At 57.0% G+C, this 26,794-nt stretch overlaps 10 protein-coding genes across 10 annotated transcripts; 4 read left to right on the top strand and 6 right to left on the bottom strand.

The window, feature by feature from the left end:
* Positions 1-1,393: 1,393 nt before the first annotated feature.
* Positions 1,394-2,746, bottom strand: POSPLADRAFT_1074782 (hypothetical protein; the record flags this gene model as incomplete). The annotated part of the gene is made up of 5 exons (XM_024482745.1): positions 1,394-1,591; positions 1,659-2,056; positions 2,117-2,297; positions 2,360-2,441; positions 2,493-2,746. 5 exons carry the CDS (start codon positions 2,744-2,746, stop codon positions 1,475-1,477), a joined length of 1,032 nt encoding a protein of 343 aa, XP_024337787.1. The 3' UTR covers positions 1,394-1,474.
* Positions 2,747-3,715: 969 nt separating this feature from the next.
* On the bottom strand, positions 3,716-4,605 carry POSPLADRAFT_1040318 (hypothetical protein). Its single transcript, XM_024477719.1, has 5 exons — positions 4,497-4,605; positions 4,377-4,435; positions 4,127-4,324; positions 3,940-4,053; positions 3,716-3,887 (listed from the first exon to the last, which is right to left on the bottom strand). Exons 1-5 carry the CDS (start codon positions 4,528-4,530, stop codon positions 3,858-3,860), a joined length of 435 nt encoding a protein of 144 aa, XP_024337788.1. The 5' UTR covers positions 4,531-4,605; the 3' UTR covers positions 3,716-3,857.
* A 355-nt stretch (positions 4,606-4,960) lies between these two features.
* POSPLADRAFT_1047288 (hypothetical protein) lies at positions 4,961-7,635 on the top strand (the record flags this gene model as incomplete). The annotated part of the gene is made up of 8 exons (XM_024479246.1): positions 4,961-5,407; positions 5,464-5,550; positions 5,940-6,060; positions 6,197-6,508; positions 6,629-6,783; positions 6,977-7,267; positions 7,337-7,450; positions 7,510-7,635. The coding sequence occupies 8 exons, from the start codon at positions 4,961-4,963 to the stop codon at positions 7,633-7,635; spliced, it is 1,653 nt and encodes a 550-aa protein (XP_024337789.1).
* Positions 7,636-9,598: 1,963 nt separating this feature from the next.
* On the bottom strand, positions 9,599-11,582 carry POSPLADRAFT_1146934 (hypothetical protein; the record flags this gene model as incomplete). Its single annotated transcript, XM_024486005.1, has 8 exons — positions 9,599-9,794; positions 9,878-10,337; positions 10,394-10,442; positions 10,501-10,794; positions 10,857-10,945; positions 11,006-11,108; positions 11,159-11,257; positions 11,313-11,582. The coding sequence occupies 8 exons, from the start codon at positions 11,580-11,582 to the stop codon at positions 9,599-9,601; spliced, it is 1,560 nt and encodes a 519-aa protein (XP_024337790.1).
* A 1,300-nt stretch (positions 11,583-12,882) lies between these two features.
* Positions 12,883-14,544, bottom strand: POSPLADRAFT_1146841 (hypothetical protein; the record flags this gene model as incomplete). The annotated part of the gene is made up of 8 exons (XM_024485993.1): positions 12,883-13,048; positions 13,144-13,351; positions 13,407-13,508; positions 13,570-13,612; positions 13,680-13,873; positions 13,935-13,952; positions 14,037-14,080; positions 14,438-14,544. 8 exons carry the CDS (start codon positions 14,542-14,544, stop codon positions 12,883-12,885), a joined length of 882 nt encoding a protein of 293 aa, XP_024337791.1.
* Positions 14,545-17,092: 2,548 nt separating this feature from the next.
* Positions 17,093-17,935, bottom strand: POSPLADRAFT_1034545 (hypothetical protein; the record flags this gene model as incomplete). Its single annotated transcript, XM_024477027.1, has 2 exons — positions 17,093-17,722; positions 17,783-17,935. The coding sequence occupies 2 exons, from the start codon at positions 17,933-17,935 to the stop codon at positions 17,093-17,095; spliced, it is 783 nt and encodes a 260-aa protein (XP_024337792.1).
* Positions 17,936-18,536: 601 nt separating this feature from the next.
* On the top strand, positions 18,537-21,449 carry POSPLADRAFT_1047308 (hypothetical protein; the record flags this gene model as incomplete). The annotated part of the gene is made up of 8 exons (XM_024479251.1): positions 18,537-18,564; positions 18,755-18,785; positions 18,861-19,078; positions 19,258-19,469; positions 19,822-20,619; positions 20,780-20,862; positions 20,909-21,234; positions 21,271-21,449. 8 exons carry the CDS (start codon positions 18,537-18,539, stop codon positions 21,447-21,449), a joined length of 1,875 nt encoding a protein of 624 aa, XP_024337793.1.
* A 1,308-nt stretch (positions 21,450-22,757) lies between these two features.
* POSPLADRAFT_1081701 (hypothetical protein) lies at positions 22,758-23,476 on the bottom strand (the record flags this gene model as incomplete). The annotated part of the gene is made up of 3 exons (XM_024483004.1): positions 22,758-22,946; positions 23,009-23,278; positions 23,315-23,476. Coding segments are annotated over 3 exons (621 nt in total), but the record flags the coding sequence as incomplete, so codon positions are not given.
* An 803-nt stretch (positions 23,477-24,279) lies between these two features.
* POSPLADRAFT_1057945 (hypothetical protein) lies at positions 24,280-24,728 on the top strand (the record flags this gene model as incomplete). The annotated part of the gene is made up of 2 exons (XM_024480978.1): positions 24,280-24,396; positions 24,453-24,728. 2 exons carry the CDS (start codon positions 24,280-24,282, stop codon positions 24,726-24,728), a joined length of 393 nt encoding a protein of 130 aa, XP_024337795.1.
* Positions 24,729-24,820: 92 nt separating this feature from the next.
* On the top strand, positions 24,821-25,615 carry POSPLADRAFT_1057946 (hypothetical protein; the record flags this gene model as incomplete). Its single annotated transcript, XM_024480979.1, has 1 exon — positions 24,821-25,615. One exon carries the CDS (start codon positions 24,821-24,823, stop codon positions 25,613-25,615), a length of 795 nt encoding a protein of 264 aa, XP_024337796.1.
* Between the last annotated feature and the right edge of the window lie 1,179 nt (positions 25,616-26,794).

Here is a 26,794-nt window from a genome sequence, read left to right on the forward strand (position 1 = left end):
GGCATCATACCGGGAGCAAGCGAAGCATGATTCTAAGCGTTCCCCAGAGCGTCTTACGGCCTACTAACCACCACCAGAGGGCGCTGACTCGAGCGCCGCGTCAGCCCATGTATACCGGCGCGTGCAAGACACAATCGGCACTCCTGGCAAGTCGCCCACAACGCCCGCTTGACCTCGCCTGCCACGACGTCTTCGCAACCCGTAGAGTCGAAACAGAAAGACTAACAAAGTACGTACTATATGATCGAACCATTCGTGAGAGAGATAAAGAAAAACCAGTGGAGTCTTGTCCGCACAGACCGACGCTGTGCGAAGCGCGGCTTCACGTTCGATGCGCTTCAAACGTGCGCTTCACGGTTTCCTCGACCACGCCGTCCACATATACGCCAGGCTTACCTGTTCACGTGAGGTACTGGTGAAAGTATATGACCATGGCCATGGCTGCGCCTTGGTCCGTAGTTGCACCTCATGAACGACAGGAACGCGTGCGCGTAGGGCGCGTCGAAGAGGGTCTTGCCCAGCTACCACGCGCTTCTGTCAGAGACGGCTACGTGCGGGAATGTTACTGAACCGACTGACGAACTCTAGGGTCGTTTCCACCAAGTTCCATTCACTCTCGTAGGCCACCTTCCAGGGCTGCGTCAGGCCCTTCATAATTTCCTGCAGCGATATGCTATAGACGGGCAAACCAAGTCGATGGCGGACTGCAATTTGACATCTTGCGGACTTGCAGCAAGGCCCTTAGATCTGCCATTATTGGCCATCATATACATACCATGACCTCGACGGTTGCATGGCTAATGAAACCGGTGTCTCAGGCACTACAGCTCTGAACAAGGCCGAAAAACCTGACATCGCAGCCCACTGTCACGCTCAGGCCGCGCAAGTAAACACGACGCGTTGGGCAAGCCACTCGCGAGGAGCTGAGCAGTTGCAACCAAACTGGACGCGACGAGTATAGCCCGTTTGTGTCGAGATGTGGTTCCTGTCCGTTTTGGAAGGTAGCTTGCTCGTTTTGGAATTTGACGTGCATGATCGGACACTCAGGACTTTTGTTTCTTTCACGTACGTCACCTCGTGTTCTCGGCGGTTCCAATGTCATGCCTGTCGCGCCGGCTCTGTATGCCTTATAATCCAGCCTCGACGCCGGGAGATGCAAGTTTCCTCTTCCCCTCCTACCTCGTCTTTCTCTCGCAAAGCGGTACGGACGCGAGTGTCGCACGTACCAGACAAGCAGTTATTATTCGTGCATTTGTCGATCAACAACATACGATTTATCTTATTCTAGCTGAACTGCCTTTGTCACTCGACTTCTGACGTGTACACTGTCGGCAGCACACTTGAAGCCGCGCTGCGTCCTTACAAGGCCTTAGAGACTAGATCGCACGATGGGTATGCACGACGAGGCCCAATGATTTACTTGCTAATGATAATGTTACATAACGTCGTGCGTACTGTGTCGTCTTCTCGCGCTTCATGCTGTCTCCTGCGGGCGGCCGACGAGCTTTACGTTGCTCACGCCCGCCTTGAGCTTCGCCAGTCCGAGAATGATGCCCTGCAAGCCATTCGGCAGCACCTCGACCCGGTTCGGCTGTTGCAAAGCAAGAGCATGGTCAGCATCCGGTCTCCGCCCAGATCCAACGGAGACTCCCACCGACCTTGATCGCGCCCGTCTCCAACAGCCCCGTCAGCTTCGCGTATAAGCTGCGGCCCAGCGCACGGTTCTGCGGCGCGTTCACGTTTCCGAACACATGCTCGATCTTCCGGTCTTTCGTCTGTTTTGCCTCGGGCACCGCGTTCGCAAGCACAATCACGATGGCGCCGCCCGGTGCGAGCAGCTCGTAGCCCGCCGTCTGCGTGTCTGCGCCTGACACTGCGTCGTACGCGAACTCGATCGGCGCGGACGTGATCTGCTTGACCGCTGCGCGCAGTGCGTCCCCGGAGAGTGCGCGGTCAAGCACGTGCGTCGCGCCGAGGCCCTGCAGATACGCCGCGTTGTGCGGCGACGCTGTCGTGATGATCGGGCTAAACCCGGAGAGTTTCGCGACTTGGATGGCTGCGCGTGGCACGGCGGCGGTCAGTCGGTGGCACGCGCATGGGGGAAGATGGGACTCACCGTACTGCCCGACGGAGCTCGCGCCGGCGAAGACGACAATGGGCTTCCCTGCGTACTTGCCTGCACCGCCGTCAGCCCACGGCGGGGTAAGGGAGATCCCACCGCCGTAGAGGCCGACGACAGCGGTGGCGAGCCCAAGGGGGACGGTGGACGCCTGGTCGAAGGAGATGTTGCTGGGGATCTGGTGCGTCCGGGAGGGGTGTGGTGAGTGGTACGGAACTGCGCAGGGACACGATGGCGTACCTTCGCAGTGACGTCTGCATTGGAGAGCGTGTACTGCTGGAAGCCAGCGTGGGCGTTCTCGTTGATGACCCCCTGCGTGAGGCTGCTCGGCCGTCAGTAGACACGGCTGGGAGAAGGGACGAGACAAGCTTACACTCGGTCGCCCTTGGCGAACCCGGTGACGCCCTCGCCGAGAGCCTCAACGGTGCCGGCGATGTCAGTGCCGAGCACGGCGGGGAACTTGTCGATGAAGAAGTCGTACGCCTGGATCTTCCAGTCGACGGGGTTGAGCGCGGAGGCGTGGATTTTGATGAGGATCTCGCCGGGACCGGGGGTGTACACGGGGACGGAGTCGACGAGCCAGTCGCCCTTTGCTTTGGGGAGCACGACTGCTTTCTGCTGGGCCATTGTAGTTGTGTAAGTCTTGAAGCTTGAGTTTGGGTGGCTGACGATGGTGGAGATGGCGATGTCCCCTCAAGCTCTGGGGAGTGCTCTTATACACAGGCACCCTGCCTTACACAAGCATTGTTCGAGAGTTTTCCGTGCCGCGGGAATAGAAATCTGGCGTCATGCAGCAGGGTATGGGATAGGATGTCGTGCTCAGCGTGCTGACCAATGTCTCGATTCTCGATCGTTCCGCTGCCATCAAACCGGACTTGCCTGCTTATTGCGCACATTGCGATCTCGATGACAAAGCGCCAGACTTCAAATTCATATCTTTCAACGTAACGGCACCCACATGGGTCCGCGCCAGCTGCGCGTACCGAGCGTCGATCTCAGATGTAGAGATTACACACGAACGATCCAAGCACACGCTGCAAGATCGCTAGTAATACTTTGGCACCGATCGTCCCCGCACTCCCCTCTGGACTCTTCATTCGCATGTCGGTCGCGCAACAAGCCACCAAACCCAACGAGTTCCTTTGTCCCATTGGAGGCACCCGATGATCACTGGAGCATCTGCCGCCGGCAGTCGCCATCCCGCATCATATGGACGCAACGCCACGCAGGAGATAGGCCAACTCGGAAGTCGACGTAGGGGCGTCAACGGCAGCAAACCTTGTATACGTGCTCAAACGGCACAGACCTGGCTCGACGTTAGCTCCTCAAGCGGCTGTCGCTCCAGTGGGGGCGCGATCATCGCGAAACAAACGTGCACTCCGCAACATCACCCAAGAATTTGCATCAGCAGTCCTTAGCCTGGCCATTAGGGTACACTAGCTTCTTTGCGAACCTTGTTTAGTCATCGTCGGCGCTCAGGTCTTGTGAGACATACCAGAATAGACGTACCGCCGAGCACATGCTCGCACCGCGAGTGAGCACTTGCGAGCCATGCTGCAGCCTCTCAGCCCCGCCGCCGTTTTCTCAAGCACATTGTTTTGTTCAGTATATCCTTCCCATTTCCTGCATGCTGACGGGTACGGAAGCAGGCGGCATAGTATACAGGGACAGCACGTTGAGACATGAAAGACAAAGCACCCGAGGAGCAGTAGCAGCACTTGCCCCAGTCCACTATGCATCATACGCCGTCGTAGCTCGCGCCGCCGGCCTGGTGAGGCCCTCGCATCAAGGACGCCGTAAAGACCGGGCTGGACACACACCTTGCGCAGCTTCGCGACAATTGGCTCCTCTTTCAGGTCGTCCTTCTCCCGTGCCGGCACTTCGACAGAGAACACGCGCAGCACCGACTTGACGTCTGCGGAATGCACCGAGATCTGCGACGGACCGCACGCAGGATTGAGCGTGAGCGCGCGCGCAGGCGCAGCGAGGAGCCGCACGACGACGCACCTTTGCCTTGCGCATGACCTTGCAGCCAGGCCCGATCCACACGACAAAGATGAACTTCTCGCGCTTGGACTCCTTGTCGTTCGCGTACTGCACGCGCACGTACGCGTACGACGCCTTGGTGTCGTCGAGGTGCTCGCGGAGCTCGGTGAGCCCCCCGGCGCCGGTCGCGGTCAGCTGCAGCTTGTCAGAGCGGTCGGACTGCGCGCGCGCGAGCGTCAGATGGGCGCGGGAAGGACGAGACGCGGCGCACCTCGTAGTCGATGAGGAGCCAGTTGGTGTCCGTCTTGTCCGCGCGGACGTCCTGGTACGCTGGGGGTGGGTCCTGTGTCACGCGGCGGCGTCCTGGCCTGGGAGACCGACGAGCGCGTACCTATGTCAATGTTCGGGTCGGAGAGGTCTGCCATGGCGGAGGAGAGCGAGCGGGGCGGTGGACGCGGAAAGGACAGGCGCGGCGGCAGAGGGAGGGAGAGAGAGAGAGGTGAGGGCTGTACGTGTGAGGAGTGTGCTGTACCGTGTCGCGTTTATCACAGATCGCCTAGATCAGGCGCCCGTGCGCGCGCGGGGACAAATTAGACGCAGATGCATTTTGTGGGTTTATTATTTTGCTCTGCACGAGCTTCGCAGTATATCCAGGGGTATTTTCTTCGACCGAGAGGCATTGGGGGCAATGGGCGTAGCGTATACAATACTCGGCACACGAGAAGAATCGTGCGGGAGCTTAAACATTCACTGTCCGACGGTCGGAGTATCCGACCTTATGATCGCTGGGTTCCAAGTCGTCGATCGTACATTGACCTTGGCGCTTGCCTGCCAATTCCTCATCCCGACACCAGCATGCTCTCCCTCGTCCGGTCCTTGAAGGCACCCGCTCCAGCCGGCCTGGCTCACGCCAACCTCTACTCGACCGTCTCAGGCCTGACCCGCCGCACCTGGCGCACAGGCAGCCACCCCGCCCCACAGTCCGTGCACGACGACGTCCGCGCAGCCGACGCCGACGCGGGCGCAGACACGGGAGCCGCCCCGCCCCTCCGGCGCACCGCGCACAAGCTGCCCACGCCGCACGCGCACAAGGCCCACCGCACGACGCTCAAGAAGGCGTTCCCCGAGGGCTGGGCGCCGCCGCGCCGGCTCTCGCGCGAGGCGATGGACGGCCTGCGCGCGATGCACGCGGCGGACCCCGAGATGTTCGCCACGCCCGTGCTCGCGGAGCGCTTCCGCATCAGCCCCGAGGCCGTGCGCCGCATCCTCAAGAGCCGCTGGGAGCCGACGCGCGAGCAGCGCGTGCGCATCGCCGAGCGCGAGCGGCGCGCGAAGGAGGAGTGGATCCAGGAGCGCAGGATGGAGGAGCGCGAGCAGCAGATGGAGATCGAGAGGGAGGCTGCCCGCCCCCCGAGGGGGCGCAAGAACGACCGTCTGACGTTTACGTGAGTCGGCTGGGGTCTGCGCTCTGAAAGCCTCAGCTGGGTGGGCGGCGAGACGTGACATCAAGCAGTGGGGGAGGGTTTCAGTTGGACAACGCTCGCAACGGACCGTTGACCCTGATCGCCTGACGTTATGTGCATATCAGCAACCACCACCCGCTTGCCTTTGACGAGCAGACATCTTCATGACAAAAGTAGCCCGATGCGGCGAAATCCAGAAATTAGTAATTCCTTATTATTGCGTTTGCGACATTGACCTAGCTGGCGTAGAGGGCCTATAGATCGTGTTTTGTAATAGATGGATAGGTGGATTGACTTCGCACAGCGAGACGGTGACATGTCTTGCGCTTTGTGCATGGTGATGCCATGCAAATGATTGGGAACTTTTACAGGCAGAGCTGTGCAATATTACGACAGACAGACCGTCCAAACTCAAATCGCACGCCTCATGCGACTTGATTGAATGGGTAGATGCAATGTCATTGCAGAAACATGCTTTGCATGAAATCTACGGTGCGTGTGTATCGTGAAGGCGGCGCGCGGCACAAGATCTGCTTCGGCGGCTATCAAGAATGAGAACAATAGTATCGCGTCTTCGTGGGCGGGCGAACGTAATGGTCTTTGAACGTTCATCGTTCACTGCTCATAGGTTGTCGTCCATCGACTCGTATCGTCGTATCATTCGAACCCTGCAGCGCGGCATCCCATGCCTCACACGCGCTCGTACCGCAGAAAACACGACCCTTTGGCGGGCTTGTACGCGAGGCCGTCGTTCCAATTCGGACTGGGCGGCTTGGACAGCACCCTGCTCGCACGGTCGACCGGCGCGAGGTCGAAGCCGAGGACGATGAGCGCCGTGACGAGCTTCAGCTGCACCTTCGCGAGGCGCTGCCCGAGGCACGTCGCGTAGAAACGAACGTCGACGTCAGGCGTGAACGAGCGAGCGCGAGTGTATACGGAAGTCAGTGGTGCGGAAAAGATCAAGATCGAAGCGGTTTGTCTCGTCCGCGGGGCGGGGAGGCAAACGCGCGAAGTAAATACGGGAACTCTAACTCATATAGCTGTTTCTTATCTGAATCAGGTACGAAGCAACTACTATCGCGCTGCAGCGCTGCACGTCGGCGAGCGGGAATCGGGTACGCGCTCCCCCGGTTGTTCCAACACGCCGTCCTGCCTGCACCGCCTCAACCGCCATTGCCCGTCGTCAGCCTTGCACACCGAACACCGGAGGAAAACGTATATTCCCTGATCGGATCTTGGATGGCGATCTTAAGTACCTCGCTTGCCTCGAGGAGACTTTCTGTTCAAGTTGCATAGCCTTGGCTATTAGCGTTTGGGGGGCGTCTGATTCTACATCATGTCAATATTCAGCCACCCCTCCGTCAACATAATATTCTTTTTGAACGCGTATAAAACTCCCCTTCGCAAGCAAGCATGCATCCCTCTTGGATTTCTTGTCACTCCTCCCTCCCTGCAAGTCCCTGCTGGCAGTCATTTGCTACCACCGAATGCGATGGCCCAGGCATTGATTCCACAGAAAACATACGAGGGAGGGCAGGGGCCTACGCTATTGAAGTCTCTCTGTTCCTTCAACATCGCAGACTGCCCCGCGCTCGGAATAAGCCTCGATCTACTTGAGCGTTTCGCGTCGCTCGTGTCGTCTCAACTCGTAGACGCGGACCTACCTGCGTTCCATGATATGGATAGCGAAAAGGTTTCAGTGCGTCTTGAGGTATGAGGCCTCAGTCGTCATCTGAGCGGTCAAATATTGATATGTTTCGATACATAGATTCCGGGATACGAATCGTGGGGATATCAGATGCGGATCCTAACGGGTTACAAAACATTGACGATCGGCGAAGCTGCTCTCAAATTGACCGGACTCATGAAACGAGCGTGCAAGGTGAGAAATAGGCTCGGGGCGCGGCTGCGCCTATTTGCTTGACGTATACTTCTTTATAGGAGTTACGCGTGCGCCGTGGCGAGCCTGCCTTGTGCAGGAAGATCGCCTTCGAAGACCTCTTCCTCGTTTCGCTTCGTCGCGTCTCGCATGCTTCAGTGCAGCTGACGCTCCCTATCGTGATCTGAACCGCCGTCCGTCCGTATCAAGTTCATCTATATTCCGTCTCTTCTTTTTCGTTTTCTCGTGCTTTCTTCGCTCTGAGTCATGCTGTGTATCCGGTCTCAACGTCTTCGCACCTGTACAAATTCCTTGCATATCATTACCAACGATTCCAATCTTGCATCTCCACTGTCGTGTAATACCATATTGTCGCATCGCAGCTCTATATCAATTATCTCTCCACGTGCACATACATAGACATAGCATATCTGTTTGATGGGTCGGTCTCGTTAGAGCAGTCTGTTCCACTCAATTGCTCGCCCCGCCTTCAGACAAGTCGCTATCAGATGTGGCTACAATACTCCTTGGTGACACGACCGTCTAATGCAGGCTGAAAACCGCCCAATCGCCGTGCCTGGCGTGATGCTTGGCGCAGCGATAGCGAAGGGCATCCCTCCTGGTGCAACTCGGAAAGGTCGGGCCTGGTTCAAACTTTGAGCAAATAATATGAGGTAGGATCTCTCACGCCACCTAATATTTGTTGTCTCCCCCATGCCCGAGCCATCAACAAAGGAGCTCGCAGGTGAGCACCTCCTCGCATGCAGCTTACTAATGTAGGGTGGTCGTAGATGCAACTGCGTTTTGGTCAGGTCCAGTACACTATGATAAATACTATATTGATTTCTAGACGTTTCGTCGGACACACAACAAGCATAGCGAGATCTGCACGAAATCGCGTGTAGAGTGATAGTGATGGACATAGTGTGGGGATGATGGCCTTGGTCGCTATTGTGTAGGGCATGGGCATGAAAAAAAATCATATAGTCTATTTCCCCTGAGCCTGTTTGTGTGATAGCCAGAAAATACAATGCAGCAATGCTGCGCAGACATCTTCGAGCCGAAAATTGTGCGGGTCATATGGCGAATCTCTGACTACGACTTCACGACATAACACATAGCTAGCAGGCGAGCAGAACTGAAGTGAGTCTCTAGGAAGGGGGTCTACCATGACACATATTAATACAATGTTGAGTACGATTAGGCAAGCTGTCCCACAGCGATCTCAATATTGCGGTAACGGGTGTTGCGGGACACGAGTGTTACTAGATGCCTTTCCGCAGGGGTCTGAACGAGATCGCAGAACTGACCTCTGGATCTTGTCGGCAACGCCGCTGATCTGACTGGCCTCGAAAACAACTGTTGCCGTGCGGTTAGACGCCGATGAGTCTGGATTGTCACGTTTGCAACGGGGAAAAGGGGGTGACCCAGACGTTGATTTCGCGCTCCGCTAATTCTTTGTTGGCTCAAACACGATCATTTTGCTTACCCCATCCGTTCCCGCCCTCGTTAGTCACTTGTTGGTAAGTTAGTAACCTGTTGGTAACAACTGGCAACGGCCCTATGCAGTGCAGTGCTCACATCAATCTTGTTGGGATTATGGTTCTGCTTGCGACCGCAGATGCACTGTCTTCGAACCGACGGGCGGAGAATGACGCATCGCTAGCCGGCTTTGTGCGCCCACATTTACGTGGGCGTATGTGGCCGAAGGAACAAGACAATGGGCAGTCGACTTGTCGATGCCCCATATATTGCACGGGGCCAGACCACAAGGGCGTCAAGATTACAATGCGGGTCTCATAGTCCTCCTAGGGTATTTTATGAGCTGTCCCAACGTACTCCTTATGAGAACAGCTGAGGTATTAGTTGACCGAGGGCTTGACACGCCCCACCCGACTTGCGGGAATGGGCGGTAGCAGTGTCATTGCAGAAGCGTGCCCCGCATAAAATCTACAGTGCGTATGTATCGTAAAGCCGTGTCGTGCCGCACAGGATCTGCCTCGACGGCTATCAAGAATAAGAATAAGAATATCACGTTTTCGTGGGCGGGCGATCGTAAATGTCTTTCAACATTCACGCGTTTGGCGTTCGTGGGTCGTCGTCCATCGGCTCGTATCGTCGTATCAGTCGTATCAGTCGTGTTGAGGCCCCTCACGCGCGCTCGTATCGCAGAAAGCACGACCCGTCGGCGGGCCTGCACGCGAGGGCGTCGTTCCAGTTCGGGCGCGGCAGCTCGGCGAGTTCCCTGCCCGCACGGTCGACCGGCGCGAGGTCGAAGCCGAGAACGACGAGCGCCGTGACGAGCTTCAGCTGCACTCTCGCGAGGCGCTGCCCGAGGCACACCGTCCTGCCTGTGTATGTACCACCCCCCCCAAAAAAATGCCGCCGCCTGGTCAGTCTCGCGCAGCGGCAGCGGAAGAAGACGCCGACGCACCTGCCCCCCACCCCACGAACGCGAACGGCATCTTGCTCGCCGGCCGCGCGGGGTCGAAGCGCCACGGGTCCGGGTAGAGCGCGGCGCTCAGGTGCACGTCGCTGAACGGGAACACGGCGAACGCGCCCGGCGGCACCGCCGCGCCGCCGACGCGCACCGGCGCGGCGCTGCAGTTCTGGCGCAGCGCGGTGTGCGGCTGCGCGAGGCGCAGCGTCTCGCGGAGCACGGCGTCCAGCACGGGCGTGTGCGCCTCCCAGGCGGCGAGCGGGACCGCGGCGAGGCGCGCGGCGAGGTCGGCGAGCGGCGGCGGAGAAGGAGAGCGTGCGGTGTGCGCAGGAGCGCGGGGTGTCGAAGGGGCGGTGGAGAGCGCGTGCTCGGCGAGGAGCTGGTGCAGCTCGCGTGCGGTGCGGTCCTTCCATTGGCGGTGTCCCGCGAGGAACGTGATCAGCCAGGATGCTGCGCATGCGCGATGCGGTCAGCGGCGACGTTTGCCGAGAGCGTTCAGCACTTACATGTCGTCCCCGTCGAGCGGGCACCTGCGATCAGGAGGCCCATGGTGAACTGTCCGCCATGATGTCAGCACGCGCGCCGCCGCTGCACACCACGCGAGCCGGCTCACCCCGACAATGGTCATCTTGTCGTCGCCGCTGTCGAGCAGCAGCTGCAGCGTATCGTCCTGTGCGGGTCCGCACTGCGAGCGCACGTCGACGGCGGCGCTGATGACGTCGTATATTTTCTTCGTCGCGAGCAGGCGCCTGATCGCGCTTGGACTCGGCAGCCACGGGAACAGCACGCTCGTCGGTGTCGTGGCGGCATCCAGCGTGTCGTAGAGCTGCTTCAGATGGGCGACCGTCGCAGCGTTGTCGGCGATCTCTGCGCATGCGAGGCTGCGGACGTTGGTCTGGAAGGTCAGCTGGGCCACATGGAGCGATTGGCTATTAGCTCGGGCTGGGATGGCATTGCCGGAGACCGTACCTCAGGGAGTTTGGTGAAAGGGTCGAGCACACCTGATTCTCCCCAGGACTCTAGGATACGGCAAGAGTCAAAGAGGAGCTTGGGGATCACTAGATGGTGTCATCGTGAGTGAGTGAGAGCGTGGAGGCCTGCTGCACTATAGAACATACATCGTTCTAAGTGATCGCTGTTTTGTGCGGTCGCTAGGCGTCTATGAATGGTAGCCGTCTGTTTTGGATCTAAATCAGTCGTTACACCAGGTAACATGGGTATCTTAGAACAAGCTGTCAGAAACGCGGCGAGCGAAGCAGAAGGATCCGTACAGCGCCAGAGAGAGCCTTGAAGCCCGCAGTCAAATCGAGGTCTCTGGAGTTGAACAAATCTGCCCTCCCGGGTGCACCGGAAACGACGACGACAGTTTTCTGCGAACTCAAGATTCAGCCGAGGCCTCGCAGGAGGCATAATAAGGATAGTCACCCGAAGAAGCTTGAACTTGTATATGGACTGGCCCGTAAGCTCGAAGCCGCGATTGATGAAGTCATAACGCGTCCGGAAGAAGGATGTGTTGATGGAAAAGTGGCCAGTAGGAAGTGACATTGGTTCATCAGGGTCGTCGTCCTTGCAAGTGGTCAATAAAGAAAGCCACAGGCAGAAGACGGTGGATGGAATGGCGAGCGCGACCTTGAGGGCGGTGGCATACGGAAGACATGCCGTCAAGAAGACCACAAAACCCACCGTACTGTACATGGCGGACAGAAAGAGAGGAGCTGTGCCGTCACTGTGAGAAATGTGGACGGTCTAATATAAAGAAAACCAGGGCAGGGCTTAGCGCCAAAGATCCATATGGGAGTGTTGGAGGACAAAACTGGATAAACAGAGTTGGAAGAAGGGGCGGACGTGAGTGGACGCAAGGAGGAGGCTGTCGACGCTCGTTCGCCTTGGTGGGCGTCTGTGTGCGTGGTGTCAGTCGATCAAGTGCTCGATTCTTGATGGCAAGTCCGATCGCAAGTGCCTCGCCCGCCCGTTGCTATGCCCCACAGAAGCCCGCGAAAATCCTCTTTGGCACGCAGAAGCTCAAGCTCGCTGCCAGAGCAACCATCCCCGTCCCGTGGCACAATTTGCCGCAATGCCCGTTGACACGACCGTCTGATTCAGGCTGAAACCCGCGGCGACGCCAATATATCACCGCGTCAATACGAGTGGCTTTCAAGGCCTTGACGGACGGCGGAGCTCTCTATGTGATGGCGATCGAAGCAGGGCGTCCCCCCTCGTGTCACATCGCGAGCCACAAAGACAGGTTCGCCATTGATGATGCGCATTGTCATGCTTGCCGCCCGGTGCAAGCCGCATGAATGCTCGTTAAGCTCAGAAAACACCCGCCGACACTGAAGATCGCCGCCCCAAGCGCGATCATGTACCGACGAGGGGGTGCTTACTGAGATTGTAGTGACTTCAAAAGTCCCATCATCAAATCTGACGAATCACCGGTACGATGTGAGTGCGGGACAGCGCTTCGCGGCCACCCCAGTTCTCGTGCAAGACAGAAGATCTAGATCAGACATGCGTCGAAGGAAACACAAGTCAATTTTGACAGACTCGCATCATTGTCCCACAAGGAATCTTACCGCAGACAGTTTCACTTTGCGAGTCCCCGCTATGACAAGGCAAGGAATAAAGTGGCCACATGGCGCCGCCCGACGGCCCCGCCTGTCAATCAACGGGTAAGACGTCATTTACCATGCACAATGGTCGACAGGAAAGTCAGCAAGCCACACAAGATGCCAGCCAGCCCGACGCCCTCGCATCTTTTACCTCCAAACGTATCCTTGACCCCGATAAGATTTGCATGCTGATCGCGACGTCGTGTACTTTTGTCTATATCCAGTACCGCACAAATGTAACACCCTGGCACGCCTAGACCATCGCACGTCCACCCAGACTTGCGCTGCCGTCAGCACAACGCCCATTCGCAATGCTAAGGGGGCGATACGCACTGACAGACGGCTTCTTTCTAATATTAAACCCCGCACCGCCGCCCGTTCCCCGCCTACGCCGGACACACGCCGCGTCGCCCGTGCCAGTGGCCGAATGCGGTCAGGACGCATGCGTACGTCGCGAGCGCCGCGAGCACGACGCAGACGTGGAAGATCTGATGCGACGCGCCGAGCCGATCGAACGCGCCGGGGGCGAACCGCTCCGGGACGCGGTTCGCGCTGCCATCGCCGCGGCGCCACAAAGGATAAGGAATAAAGGATAAGCATGGGCGTCAGTCAGCGCGCTTCTTCTCGGCTGCAGACAGACGACGCACTACAGCAAGGCACCGCAGATGTACAGCGCGCCGGCCACGATCAGCCACCCGAAGCCCATCTCCGTCAGCAGCTTGGCGAAGCCGTGCGTGAGCAGCCCGTGCGTGATGGGGACGATGCCGCTCAGGCCGAGCACGATGAAGACCGTCGTGCGCGCCCCGCGGTGCGTCGGTTTGCAGTACTCGGGGTCGAGCACGATGTATGCGGCACCTGAGAAGGCACGGTCATAGCCTGCCCCGCGCGAGCTGTGAAGAGGTCCGCGCACCCGTACCGACGAGCACCATCACGGCCAGGTACGTCGTTTGCAACAGCGTGTCGCAGAAGAATTCGTAGTAGATGCACGGGAAGGTTGATCCCACTGTCAGGACTGGAGCGATCGTGGAAGCTTAGCGTGCGGATGCGAAAACGGCGCAGATGCAGGTACCCACCGATGATCCCTGCATAGTCCACGGCGTTGCATCGGAGGGCCACCTGCATATTTCAGGTCGTCAAGCCGGGATCTCCGGGCAGAGCGAGGCCGCGTGGGGCACATACTGACCTCTCTGGAATGCACCGAGAACGTATGGTAGAACGAGCTTGTGAGCAGGCAGAATACGGCGGCGGAGAGGAAGATGGTGAACACCGCGTAGTCTGCCCAGGTCGTCGAGTCGAAGCGCGCGAGGTACACCTGGTGGAAGGTGCTGAGCAGCACCCCGAACAGGACGGCCCCGAACAGATGTGTCTGGATGTTGACTGCGCGGGCAACGTTCAGTGGAGCCGACCATGCATGAGATTGATACGTCTAGTAGCATACCGGTTTCATTGTGCAAGTCTATCGTCAATGGCGACCATCGCGGACCACATCAGAGTCAGTGGCCGTCCCGGTCGCGATATGAGGCGAGCAGGGCTTACATACATCCGAAAATTGAATATGCACACCCTCGCCAGCTGTATTGTATCCTGTCGTAGAGTATGATTAAGCGATGTAGCCTCGGGAGCTGGCCTGCGACTAAAATCGCAATGCCACGATATACGCCCTGCATGATCGGATTGACGAGTACCACCGTCAAGATGTACCTGAGCCGTCACAGGGCACTACTTCGGACGTCACCGCAGTCCATGTTTGCATCGCAGGAAACGCGCACGCCACACATGGACCTAAAGAGGAGCATTTGCGCTTCCATTACGAACGCTCGTGTGTATCCCGACAACCCCTGCGCTGAGCGCTGAGCGCTGAGACCTCGGAGAGCGGTCATCGTGTTACGGCATTGTGCGGTTTACAGCGTGTCGCAGTTCGATAAACAGACAGGTGCGCACCTTCTATAGCCTGTCAATATGAACTCATTGTCTCTCTGCCATGCAGGTATCTCCAGCCATGTGAGCGTCAGGCGGTCCGTGGGGATGCCAGGGCTGTCCGGGTCCATCGGCTCCGGGGAGCCTTTCGGGCCCGCCCCGTTCTACAGTACTTCGTCAGCTTCAATTCATAGACAATAGGGCGTCGCCATGGTTGACGGGACAACAGCTCACAAGTCGCGACCGCAACTTGGAGGGCATCGCACAAAATACTTGTCACTTAAGCTCGAGGATAATCCGGGTTCGTCGAGTGTAGAAGGGGTTGAAGGTTGACGTTGATGCCCATCGAAGGCCGTGTGTACCAATGGCCTTGTCGACGGTTATAGACAACGTCCTCGCAGCGCCCCCAACGCGTTACGCGACCAGCTCTAAGGCGCGTCCCCACATCCCCTTGATGCACGTGATTCTAGTACAGTTTCCAACGCGTCGCCTTCCACAAGGTCGGTTTATGGGGCGGAGCTCTAAATATGAGTGCAAGGAAGCGGCGGGGGACCAATATTCTGATCAAACTCTAGACGACAACAAAGTCAGTTGTAACTTGTCGCTGAGTTTCTAAGCGATGCTCGTAGTTCGAGAAAGAGGGGGAACATGAGATTACAGGACGTCGACGGGGGTTTATATATGTACAGAGGAGACGGGACCAATGATGTCACGACCAGTTTGAGAGGAGAGAAATGACATACACGAGAGACAGAGCTTCAACTTGTCCGATCGATCAACACATGTCCGAATCTAGCAAGCCACTATCCGAAACAGTATGGGACCCCTTTCCCGGGCACAAGCAACTCGTGAACTCAACACCAGGACAGCCAGGCAAGCTCGATGTCTACTAACGATGTATGCTACTTTTGATCACTGGAAGGGATTATCCAATCATAAAGTCGTAGCAAGCAGCCCGAGATACAGCTCGCCTTGTGAGTGTGATGCGTTATATTTTCTTCTATGTAGTCCTTCCCTTCTCCATTTTGCAGCTTCCGGTCGTTTCAATGCCGCAATGTCTGTCGTTTCACTGTTCCCGACTCGTTCCGGCTCTCAACAGAGCTTTGTGCTTCCGAGGGGGCGCCGATGCCTTCGTGTAGCCAGTGTCCGCTTGTGCGATGGTGTCCATGTCGGCCTACATTGAAGGTTTCATGTATTCATAGAGAATGCTCTTACACGGGCGCGAGGGAGGTGGTCCTTCATTCTAGCATTTATATGATCATCATATGGATGCCAGCGTGAAGGACCACCTCCCTCGCATCACTGCTGAAGCATCGGCATACCTGAGTGATCGGAAGCGTTGAGGCTGAGAAAATGCTCGTGCTATGCGGTTTACGACTAGCTGTTTATTCTGTCTCGCTGCTGGAATGTGTCCGTAGTCGCGCATGGAGGTAGCGAGCGACATACCTCATCTCTCTTCCTCGAGCGACTGTCCTTTGTTCTCGTCTCTTCCATTCTGGTCGGACGATGATCATGCCGCCGCCACAAGGATTGGGAACTATTTGCGTGCGATTGCGTTCTCATCGAGGGCCTCTTCGGTGCTGGCGGGGTATCCTTCGTTCTATGACCCCAGAGTCTCTGTATCCAATGATGAAATGATCCGAAGGGTCCTGTCCATCTCCGAAGTGAGACGTTCGAGCGCTGGATCCCTTCCGCGAGGAGGGCACGTACGTGTCAAACTTTTCAATTGGTGTGGATTTAAACCTTTGTTGAATGTTAGCAGCTTACTCGTGCAGAAATATGACCTCGACATTCAAGATAACTTCGTGATCGGATCGTGAATCTCCGACTTGATACAAAAAACATTGAGCCTCGTCTATTGATGTGGATGTCGTCCTGGGGTAAAATACCAAACCGACGGTATCGTGTAAGTACCTCTCGAGGGACTTCATCTAAACAATGCCCAGATATTAGCGAAGGTAACGTCGGTGCGACAGGCGTTCTTACCTCATGCAATACGACAGTATTCAAAGCGAGTTGCGGAATATAGATGGTGTGCGATCGGCTCCTGGCAATCCTAAATCTACATCTTCTCTGAGCCAGCTTTGCGAGATCAGGCATACGGATTCTACCACATCTGTTTCTGCGTACATTGTCTACTGCTTTATAAAAATGCAGGCAACTCGACCGCTGCGCCACCACAGGTTCGACGTGCATGTTGCCATTTGTTCCTTCACCGTTACTGCATGATGGAGTTAGCAAGGTTTTGACTTGCGTCAGCCATTGTGTCTGCTCAAGAGGTGGCGACAGCACTTGCAGCCTGAAGATGGACTTGAGATAGTCTGCCCCAGAGTCACCGATGAGTGTGGCTCGCTGGTGTCGTGATTCCCCATCATGAGGCATCGTGCCGGGCTCAGCGTGCTAGACCTCAGCACTGGCTGACGGTACTATCTTCATAACTATCACGCGCTCACAGTGCCAGATGCAAAATAACACGATCACCATTCTTGAATAAAATATACAGCAAATGATCGACTTTGCCCGACGAATCGGCACAACTCCTGCAATAAAATAACGAGCAACATGCCACATCAAATACCTCTCAAAGGCTCATCCAACACGATCATCTAACAAGGCATCATCGGAAAACCAGTATCCGTGAAGTCTTAAATAAAGGTGCGCATGGTCTCGCAGGATTCTTCAGATATGCAACCGCGAGGCATCCTGCAGCGCCTTGTGGAATTTGGCTGTGCGAGATCTTCCCCTTCCGATCCTGAGGGTGCGTTTACCAGGGGTCGCGGATCCTCTTAACGCCCTCTCCCTTGGCTCCCTTGCTTGGCCTTCTTCAAGTCGAGCAAGGTGAGGAGTAGAGGATAGCCACCGTTCCTTGAACCCAGTCCTGACGTTGCCTGTTCTTTCCTCGTGGAATGCACCGGGCTTGCAGAGATGGACCCCCTCAGTCGTAGCAACCTTCGTAGAGTCGTACTCCTGGTTTGGAGTGCTAGTGCTGCAAGAGACTAGGTTACGAGTTGGAATCACCTCCGCTCCGTTGACGGCAATGTTGATGGCGTCGTGCAAGTCCAATTCGCTACTGTCGTCCGAATCATCCTCAGTCACATGAATCGTTACAGATGTGCGAAGAGCACGGAGGGTGTCGTCCAGCTCAAGAGCGAAGCGATCCAGTGCATTGTGCTTTTCCCAGGACAGATCAGTGTGCTTGAGCATGCTCCGCAGGCACCGCAGCTTGGAGGTGATCTGGCCAGTCAGCCTCATAACCACTTCTTGCTTGTACTGTTCCAACGACAACGGGGGTTCTCTGTCGGCGTCATCCTGCAAAGGCATCATGGTGAGTCCTTAGTCTCATCTGAGGATTCGTCGTCGATAACTTACTTGATGCGATGAAGGACGCTCGCAGCTGCTCTCAAAAAGCACGTCAGCTTCCTCGTTATTCCAGTGCTCGAGCAGGTCCAACAAAGGCGGACATGCGCGGCGGGGCAGAGGAATGCACACAGTGGTGAAGTCTGAGGAAGTGGCAACGACCATGGTGAAAAGGGGACCGAAGAATAAAGCAGTGTCCGTGTGGGAGGAGGAAGAGCCTCTGCAAAAAGCAGCAGTTCTCCCTAGCCTCCTTTATATGCACCAGGACAAACAGCCACAAATGTGGAATGAAATGGCAGCATTGTTCGCTGCTGCGAGCCACCTGAGATCTGTGGCTTGTGGCCCGGATCGCGATCACGTGGAAGTCTGACGAGATCACGTGAAAAGCGCGACCCCCTTTGCCAACCGCTGCGCGCTGCGACTCTGGTTGATCAGAATACTTATGGCCGTTCACTGTCGAAACTGACGGTAACGCATATCTAGTCAATAAATGTCTGTTACTTCTACTATCTCCGCGCATGAAGCCACGACTAGCAAGATTACACGCACTTCATCTCTTCTCCTATCTCCTTCAAAGCGAAGACGAATTGCAGACATTGAACAGGCGTTGTCAACAGCAAATCTCCCTGACTCTGTAACAAGCAGCGGCCTCTCCTCCAATTGTGTAGGCGATAATGCAACTTGGGACGAGAAACCTAGTGCGGTCGAAATATGGAAATGGACCCTTTCAAGGGCTGCGGTTGCACCATGCTTTATAGCGGACGCCATGGATATGCGCGAGAGTGGATTGAAAGGTTCGCTTCCAAACTGAATTCTTCTGGATCTCGTGAAAACTCATCGCTCTTGTTGGACAGAGGCTGATTTTTTTTGGCTCGGCCGTGTTCCATGCCGTTCAGTACAACTGTTTGGGTTGCTTGTGGGAGTACAGGTCTATGAACGACGAACAATTTACACATGTGGGTCTCTTACAACCCCATGTTGTAGCTATCCTCATGGGCTCCTCTCGTGTATCTTGGTTAGTGGACGATGGTTCTGGCGTGATTGACTGTATCCAGCGACATCCTCACCAAGCTGCGATGACCAATAATAGTCCTAAGAAGACCGTTGTTCGTTTCAGCGGTAAAGCCTCCGCGGTGACAGCTATTCATTCCGGGTCTCCCATCAAGCAATCAAGGGTCCCCCTCGCTGGTCTCCACACGGAAGTGCCGTGTCCACCAAAGCCCGTGGCATCCATAGGGTCTGCGGTCGGCGTTATAGGACGTGTAGTAGTCAGGGGAGAAGGCAGAGTTGTACTTCTCGATGAGATAAGTCAGTCCAGCATTCGATACTATCTACGCGTTCCTCGCTTACCCCGAGTCAAGCTCCATGCACGTCACCAAATGACGAACCAAGACACTGGCAAGCAGTGACACGCCTACATAAGTCGGTTTATTTTGCGCAGAACCTAGGGCCTTTCGTGATACCCACGCCTACTCGTCACGCACTAGCTTCTCCCAAGAAGCATGCCCGAGGAGAGTCTAGTCCTGCGAAGGGGGAAACAAAATCAGATGGATCTGTCAATGGGGTAGGACGAGTAATGCAATTGGACGAGGCTATGCAAATCGAAGACATGGAACCCAAGACCCCGTCGTCGTGCGGATCTTCAACGCAAGGGTCTCCATCATCTGTATCATCGTCTAGCTCTCGCCGTGGTAGACAGGTCAGCGTCTGTCCAAAGAAGCATGCTTACAATGCAGCTGACGAGTCCCAACATATAGTCACCGATACGATTGCGACATCCGAGCAGGCTGCACACGCGCGATCTCATAGCGAATACATTCCGGATATACCTCAAACACTATATGGATCATGCCGCCCCATATAATCGACATTCACAGTCTACGTCGAGCTCTCGTTCGGTCTCGCCGTCTCCTCGCCCACGGCGTAGCCAAGCAGACCATGCAGCCAGCGTCCTCCCTGCTACTAGAGCGGAAGTGTCAACAGTGCGAACGCCTACTAAGAGCCGCTCAACTGTTCCCCACGATGCCACACCTCGCCCTTCTCACCTGCAGCATAAATTGCAGCAGATGTTGCACAATGAAGGGGACGCCACTCCACGAGCAGCCAAGACTTCTGGCCCATTCTGGGGTCATGTACCCCTCAGAGATGAAGACACGGACGCGGGCGGCATACACGGCTTCACGCTTTCTCACCTTCGGCGCGTTCCCGAGTTGGTGCTTCTCGCCCAACGTGTGGTCGATGCCGAGGCACGGCGTCGTGCGCGGGAGGAGCGCAAACAAGCCAGCGGTAGCGCGGTCCAGAACAAGTCGAAGCCGGTTCAGCGCCCACAGAACTCTTCGCGGGAGTCCAAACATGCGAAGATCAAGCGCCTTTTCCGCTTCGCAATTCGGCAGCTGTACGAGGAAGGCAGCATCGTACTATGGGACGGACCAGTACGCGCCCTTCCACAGTCTGGGACACAGAGCCTCGATGCACTCTGGAAGGCGAACGTGAGCACCATATCCGCAATGTCCGTCATCAGCGCGGGCTCGCAGGCGGAGGAGGACGCTGGCGAACTGAGCGACCCTTCACCGGACGAGGAGGCATACATACCGCTCACCCCGCAGTACTTCGCGGACGCCGTCGAGCACGCCATTATGGCCGTCCAGGCGCGTGCCGCGGCAGCGGCTGCGTCAAAGCCCCGTCCTCGCCCGCGAAACGTATGGGACGCAAGCGCTGCCGTGCAGTCGCCCCCGCCAGGCCCGACGCCTGCGGAGATCTTGACGTGGCTGCGCCGCGACGCGCGTTGGGAGCGTGTTGGTGAGTGGACCGTGAAGGAGACACTGGAGTGGGCGAAGAACGAAGGCCGGGTGTGGTGCGTTGGGAATGGGCGCTGGGAAGTATGCGGGTGAACGGACAACGCTCGCACTTTTTGCGCCATGCCTTTTAACTATTTGGAGAATATGCTTTATCTTAGTCATGATTTTCTAAGCGTAGTATTCCACACACATAATTGTATCCTTGTATAAGACCTCGGACGGTGATGAAAATAACGATGTCCCATTGGCAGACCTGAATGCACCGGGGTACAAGAAATACGGGACTCGATACAGGTGCGTATCACACTAGAGCGGAGCATACTTTACAAGGCGAGTATAGACGAATACAGAGAGCGGGGAGAGCGAATAAGGGCAGCGTATCCACTTTTCAGGCCATTTCGACGTCCTTGTCAACCTGCGCTGCGGGCGCGGGCGCAGACGTGGGCTTGATGTCGTCGCCCATGAATGCATCCAGCTCCATATCCAATTCTTGTGCCGTCTTCGGCTTCTTGGGCACACGGGGCGCTGGGCGGTTCTTCGTCCTCACGGGGCCAGGTCCACTGTGGATGGACAAGGTGTCCATATCAACCAAACGGAGAAATGAGGCGATAGATGAAACACGCACCTCGATTTGGGCTGACGCTGGGTGTCATTCCGGCTCAGCCGGTCGAGAAGAGGGGGCTTCTGTATCCGGTCAATAAGAGATGCGGGTGCAGCTCCTCGTCGGCCGGGTCGAGGCGCCGACGTCGGCGGGTTGTAGAATTCGATCGACATCGGTTGCCCTGTGCGCAGACGGATACATGAGCGGGGTGAAGGGACACGTCACGAAGGCATGGGGCGCAGCAAGGAATGTCCTTTACCCTTGGCAGTCTTCCCGTTGAACAGCTCCTTCCCACGTGCGGCCTCCGAGAGGGTCTCGTACGAGACGATGGCGACGCCGGACGACCGGCCGCTGCGGTCGTACTTAAGGGCGAACAAGCGAAACGGGTCGTGATCGATGTCTCTCAGGTGAACCGGTGCATTGCGAGCTTCGTACCCTGATCAATGGCTCACGAACGAGCGTGCCAGCCTGTCCAAAGATTTGCTGTGCGCAGCGCGAGGCGTCAGGCCATGTAACTCGAGGCGGAAGAAGTCGAAAATGGGCGACGCACACTGAGGTCTTTGGTTGTCAATTCATAATGCAGGTTTGAGATGATGAGCTTTGTGGTTGTGCTTGCGGAGGCTCCGTTTGGGGTTAGTACTGAAGCAGTACGTGGTGCTCCAGGGGCCTTGTCATGCAGCCATTCGCCGTCTGAGCCTCGTGGACGAGGCGCAGGTCGCTGAAAGGGCGGGCCTCAGTATGGACGTTCGCTGCCACAAGCACAGACATACTGACACTGTAGGGCTTCTTGTTATGGTTCATAGCCATGTTTTTAACAGAAAAGAGTTATATCGAGCACAAGAGACTTTTGGACAACGGACAAGACAGCGAGCTCGACGGTCAGCGGAGAGCACATCTTAAGCGCTCATAGATCCATGAGGTTTGGGACTCCGACGTGCTTCGCCAAATAAGGCAGGTGTTCAAGTTAGAAGGCTTCGAGAGCTTTGGGCGACGAGATCATGCCGACATTCATTTGTTGCGCACATGGAAATTGTGGGATTGTGAATTTTATTCAAGACGCGAAACCGGGATGATGCACCCGACACGTAGTATGTGTACACACTGTTGTGCCTAGAGTCCACGAAGATGGATAATGCAGGAGACACAAGCCAAGAGACCAGGAGCACAGCTAATGATGATAATCAGAACATGGCGCACAATATGCAGTGAGTATCCAGCATGAATGAGGATGTAGATGATCAGCGGCGGAAGACAGGAACAGATAGGGTAGCTGTTGAACCGTAGGAAATGAAGCAGAACATGAAGGAAGGTAATAAGAACAAGCCATAGATAGGAGAGTGTGCAGAAGGATGGAAAACACAAACAATGATGAGGACACGTATAGGACAGGCGAGCCATTAGTTGCTGTTAGGATAGCGAATATCCTGCAATTATACAGCGAGTCTTTCCATGAACGTCCCACCGCACTTGCCGCGGGAGATGGTCATGTCGTTATGACGTGTCGGCATCGGAAATGGTATGACATCTACGATCTGAAATCGTAGTCAGGATCGGAAAAGCGGTCCACGCTCGATCCTCGCAACATGGCATAGCGTTTGCCAGAGGGCGACGGCGTGCGGAAGGTGAACGCCGAGTAGATACGTTTGCGCTCCGGGGTGGTAAAGACGGTGTTGGCTCGCTGAGCCGCGGAAGGAGAAGGGGACCTCGAATCGTCCTTGGTGGATGACGGCACAGGGGACGCCACACGCTCGAGCTCCGTTGGAGCGACCAATTGTTCCTCAAGCTACAGTGGCAAGGCATGGTGAGAGACAGCAGCGCCCGAATAGAACAAGTGCATACCTCTTGGCTTGACTTCTCAAACTGCGTCGGGGCAGTGTGGTCGGTGGGTGACGGGGCCTGCTCGTAGGCCTTGCTGAGATCCGCCAGGGGCATGACGGTCAGCTCGTAGCAACGAGCATCGACTTGCGCCTGCGACAAGGCCAAAGGGGCCTTGTCCGTCTCGACCTCTTCCGCCACTTCCGGTAGTCGGGGAAGCGAGGGACTCCGGCGTGCGCGGCTGGGCGCTGACGAGTTGGTTCGCTTAAAGCTTGAAGACCGCTTGACCTTCTTCTCTTGTGGCTTGCTCGTTTCAACGACCTTCAATACTGTGTCGGATCGTGCGCGCTTCCTGCCTTCCTTCGATTCCTTCTGTTTCTTCGCGGGGGGTGGCACATGCAACTTTGTGGCGAGCACGTTCGTTTTGCGCTTCTTGGCGAGTGGTTCGGAGCTGGCGCGTTGGCCAGTGGCGGGGTTGATATTCTCTTTATCGGGGTTGTATACCAATAGGGGACCGGAGGGAGGGGGGGCCACAGCAATGGCAATCTCGTGAGCGGCAGGAAGGTCCACCACGGCGGGAGGGGACGACGGCTCGTCAACGAAAACGGTGAAGGCACGCGGAGCCATTAGGATTCCAGGACGTCGAGAGATGATGTGACGGAGAATGCAGGTATAATGAAGGGGTGTCGCGGTGGGAGACGACGCGTGGACGGCGGGTATAAGAGAGACGGGGGGCGTCGCGTGCAGGTCGACGTTAAAGAAGAAACGTTGGGACCGCGAGGCGCCATGATGAGGTTCGACCATTTCAAGCTCCGCCAGCTCCGACGAGCCGACAGCGGCCACAAGAAATCGGCCACGCGCGGGACGTGTACGGTCACATGCACGACGCGTCGACGCGAACCCAGGACGCGCCCTCCGGCGCTTGCTTCCTTTGCACCCTCGAGCGGACAGCATAATGGGGAAAGAAGGCACAATTGAGCCATGCGTTGTTTTCACACTTCTTTCTCCTCAACCAAATACAAGATTGCTTAGCGCTCCCAGCCCACATAAAAGCTAGCGATGGGGTTGCGGTGGTCCCTCACAGCCCACTTCCTCACCCTCCCAAGTGACACGGGGGTTCACGAGAGCACACCTACACAGCGCTAGGCGAAGCAACGAAGTGAGAGCTCCTTGTGTTTATCAGGTATGTACATCCTACTCCGGAGTCCAACTTGGCCCCTGCGACAGGATTTCAGCAAGTCTTTCCCCATGAACATGCTGTCGTCCGTTGTCGCATTGTGCCGCCGCTGTACACAATGCATCACCACGACAGAAATCATGCAGACACCACAATTTCAAGGCTCGGTCATGCAATCGCGCATCCATTACGGAGCGATCCCTCCATATGGTGCGACTTCAGGTCGCCCGAGCAGGTATGTATGTCATTCTACACTGCCATAAATTATCTAGTGGGAATCGCTGACCATAGAGCGCCCTCGTAGTGAGCGAGAAGGGCCGCCGCTCAGCAAATCCCAGTGGTCTGGCCACACCTTCCCAACACCACCAGCTCGCACAGCCGCGGAAGCGCGTCGAACCCGTTGAACGCGTGCTCCGCAAGCGCGACCCGTACGATCTTCCAACCTGGGGCTCGTTTGAGAGCGTGCTCCGCGCTTCCTGGGCCCGCCTGAGGAGGCCCAGGACATTGCACCGTGGTCTTGGGCGCCCTCCTCAGACCGCAAACCCATCCGTCGGCACTGGAGTATGAGTCAAGTGCCGCTAGCGAACACCGGCGGCCTTGTGCGGCGAGTCGGAGGTGGCGGGATGACACAGCCCAAACGGCGCACCACAGGGACTGCAATGCGCCAGGAAGAGATCCATGGCGACGCGTCAGCGAGAATTCAACACGACCGAAGGGAGCCATGCGACGCACCAGCGGGAATACACGACTCCCCGAGTGAGCCATACAGCGCCGCTGCATACAGGCCGGCGCCTGCGCCGCGCCCGGGCAAGCCTCTCCGTCTCGCCACGCACTCGACTTTCGGATCGTTGCGCCCGCCCCGCCCCGCCGCGAGCCCGCCCGGGTCTGTCTTCACTGACTATCCCGAAAACGCACGCATCCCACTCCCGAGGCTCACGCGCGGGGCACGGAGCGCGCACTGTGCAGAGCGGAGGCAAACCACTTTCCACGTCCGCGCTGGCGCTCCCTCTGGAGGCGTCCTGGCTCCCGTGGCTCGCACCGCGCGACTCGCATCCGCAGGTAGTGTACCTGTCGTCGCGCGTATTATTGCGTGTCCCCTACCTGTTACCCGCCCCTCGTCCCCTCGTCCCCCCCCCCCCCGCTTCACAGCGCAACCTACACAGACCCCGGTGGCATCCCCGCATGCCATCCACCGCCCGCGCGTGTCATCCCCCGACTCGCACCCGCGGCATCCTCCAACTCGCACCCGCGACATGTTGTCGCTCGCGGCTGCGTCCCCCTCTGACTCGCATCCGAGGCGGCGTCTTACGCGGCAGATCGTGGCAGATGACGCAGGCGCAAGATGCACGGGCGGACGGCGCCGCCGGCACTCACGGCCACGACACCCAGGCCACATGCACCCCCGACGCTGCGGACCGGACGAGGCTCTCGCGCCTGATTCCCAGCGAGGGTGATCCAGGGATGGCCGCGGACGATGCGCACTCGGACACGGCACACAGAAGACAGAAGCACCAGCCAGGAGACACAGAGAACATGCAGACAACACTCGGGCAACACTCGGGCAACACAGAAGACACACAGACAAGCATGACAGACAACGCAGTGGGGTCTGCTCCCTGTCAGCAGGCCCCTCCGTTACGCGTACACGAAAAAGAGCCCCCCCCCCCCTTTCCGTCTGTCCGATGATGTTTATGCCTTGCCGCCCACCCTCCCCACTACGATGGCGACAAACCCCATGGCTGCGAGCAAGCCATCCCAACCCACCCACTCTCCCGATGGCACCGCGGTGTGGTGTCACTGGTCAATGACTCCGACCGTGCTGTCGTTCGCCCTCACTCCATTGCCATTGCCGCACCATGCCCGCGTTGCGCAGCTATCAGGTGCGGATTGTCCATGTGAGGGCCGCCATATCGATCAGAAGACATCTCTCTCTTCGCGATGTCAACTCGGTAGCTGACCCTAGGCCATGACAATCGGGTCTTCTATGTCGCACGAGAACCACGCTCCGATATCGCCCACGGCTCAAGATGACCGGACTCTGCCCGTGGATCATGGCAAATTCAAATTTCGACTCGGTAAAAATACAGACTGCCGTACACACACATCACGGCAGACTTGAGCGTTGACAGTGTAATACATTACAAAAGACACCTTTGTGTTACGTCTTCAGTCGTCCCAGCCAAAATGAGACATGAGACATGAAATAAAATATAAACATGAAACTACCACTTGCGTCTCTTGAACCTTCCAACGCAGTTCGATTTCTGCAGAGCCGATGACGTGAGCCGAGGCTCGCCGCAATGCATATGAATGCCCGCATCGCTACCTCTCGCTCGGCGGCCCACCTTCGTGCTTCGTGTAAAACATCGCCACAGTCGTTCTGCCCGTTTCAGACTTTCGCGTCCGAGTCCTTCCCCTGGATCTTCACATCCGGGGCCATGTTGACCAGTCCCGGCTTCTGCTGCTGCTGCTGCTGCTGCTGCTGCTGCTGCTGTGCGTGCCTCAGCTGCCCTGCACGCCCACCCACCCGCACGCGCGCACACATACACAAACACAAGCACAAACACAGCGAACCGTGTCAGAACAGAAAGAGAGGGGAGAGAGAGAGAGAGGGGGGGGGGGGGGGGGGGCGC

This window comes from Postia placenta (assembly GCF_002117355.1).
Source record: "Postia placenta MAD-698-R-SB12 unplaced genomic scaffold POSPLAscaffold_9, whole genome shotgun sequence".
NCBI classification, from domain to species: domain Eukaryota; kingdom Fungi; phylum Basidiomycota; class Agaricomycetes; order Polyporales; family Adustoporiaceae; genus Rhodonia; species Rhodonia placenta.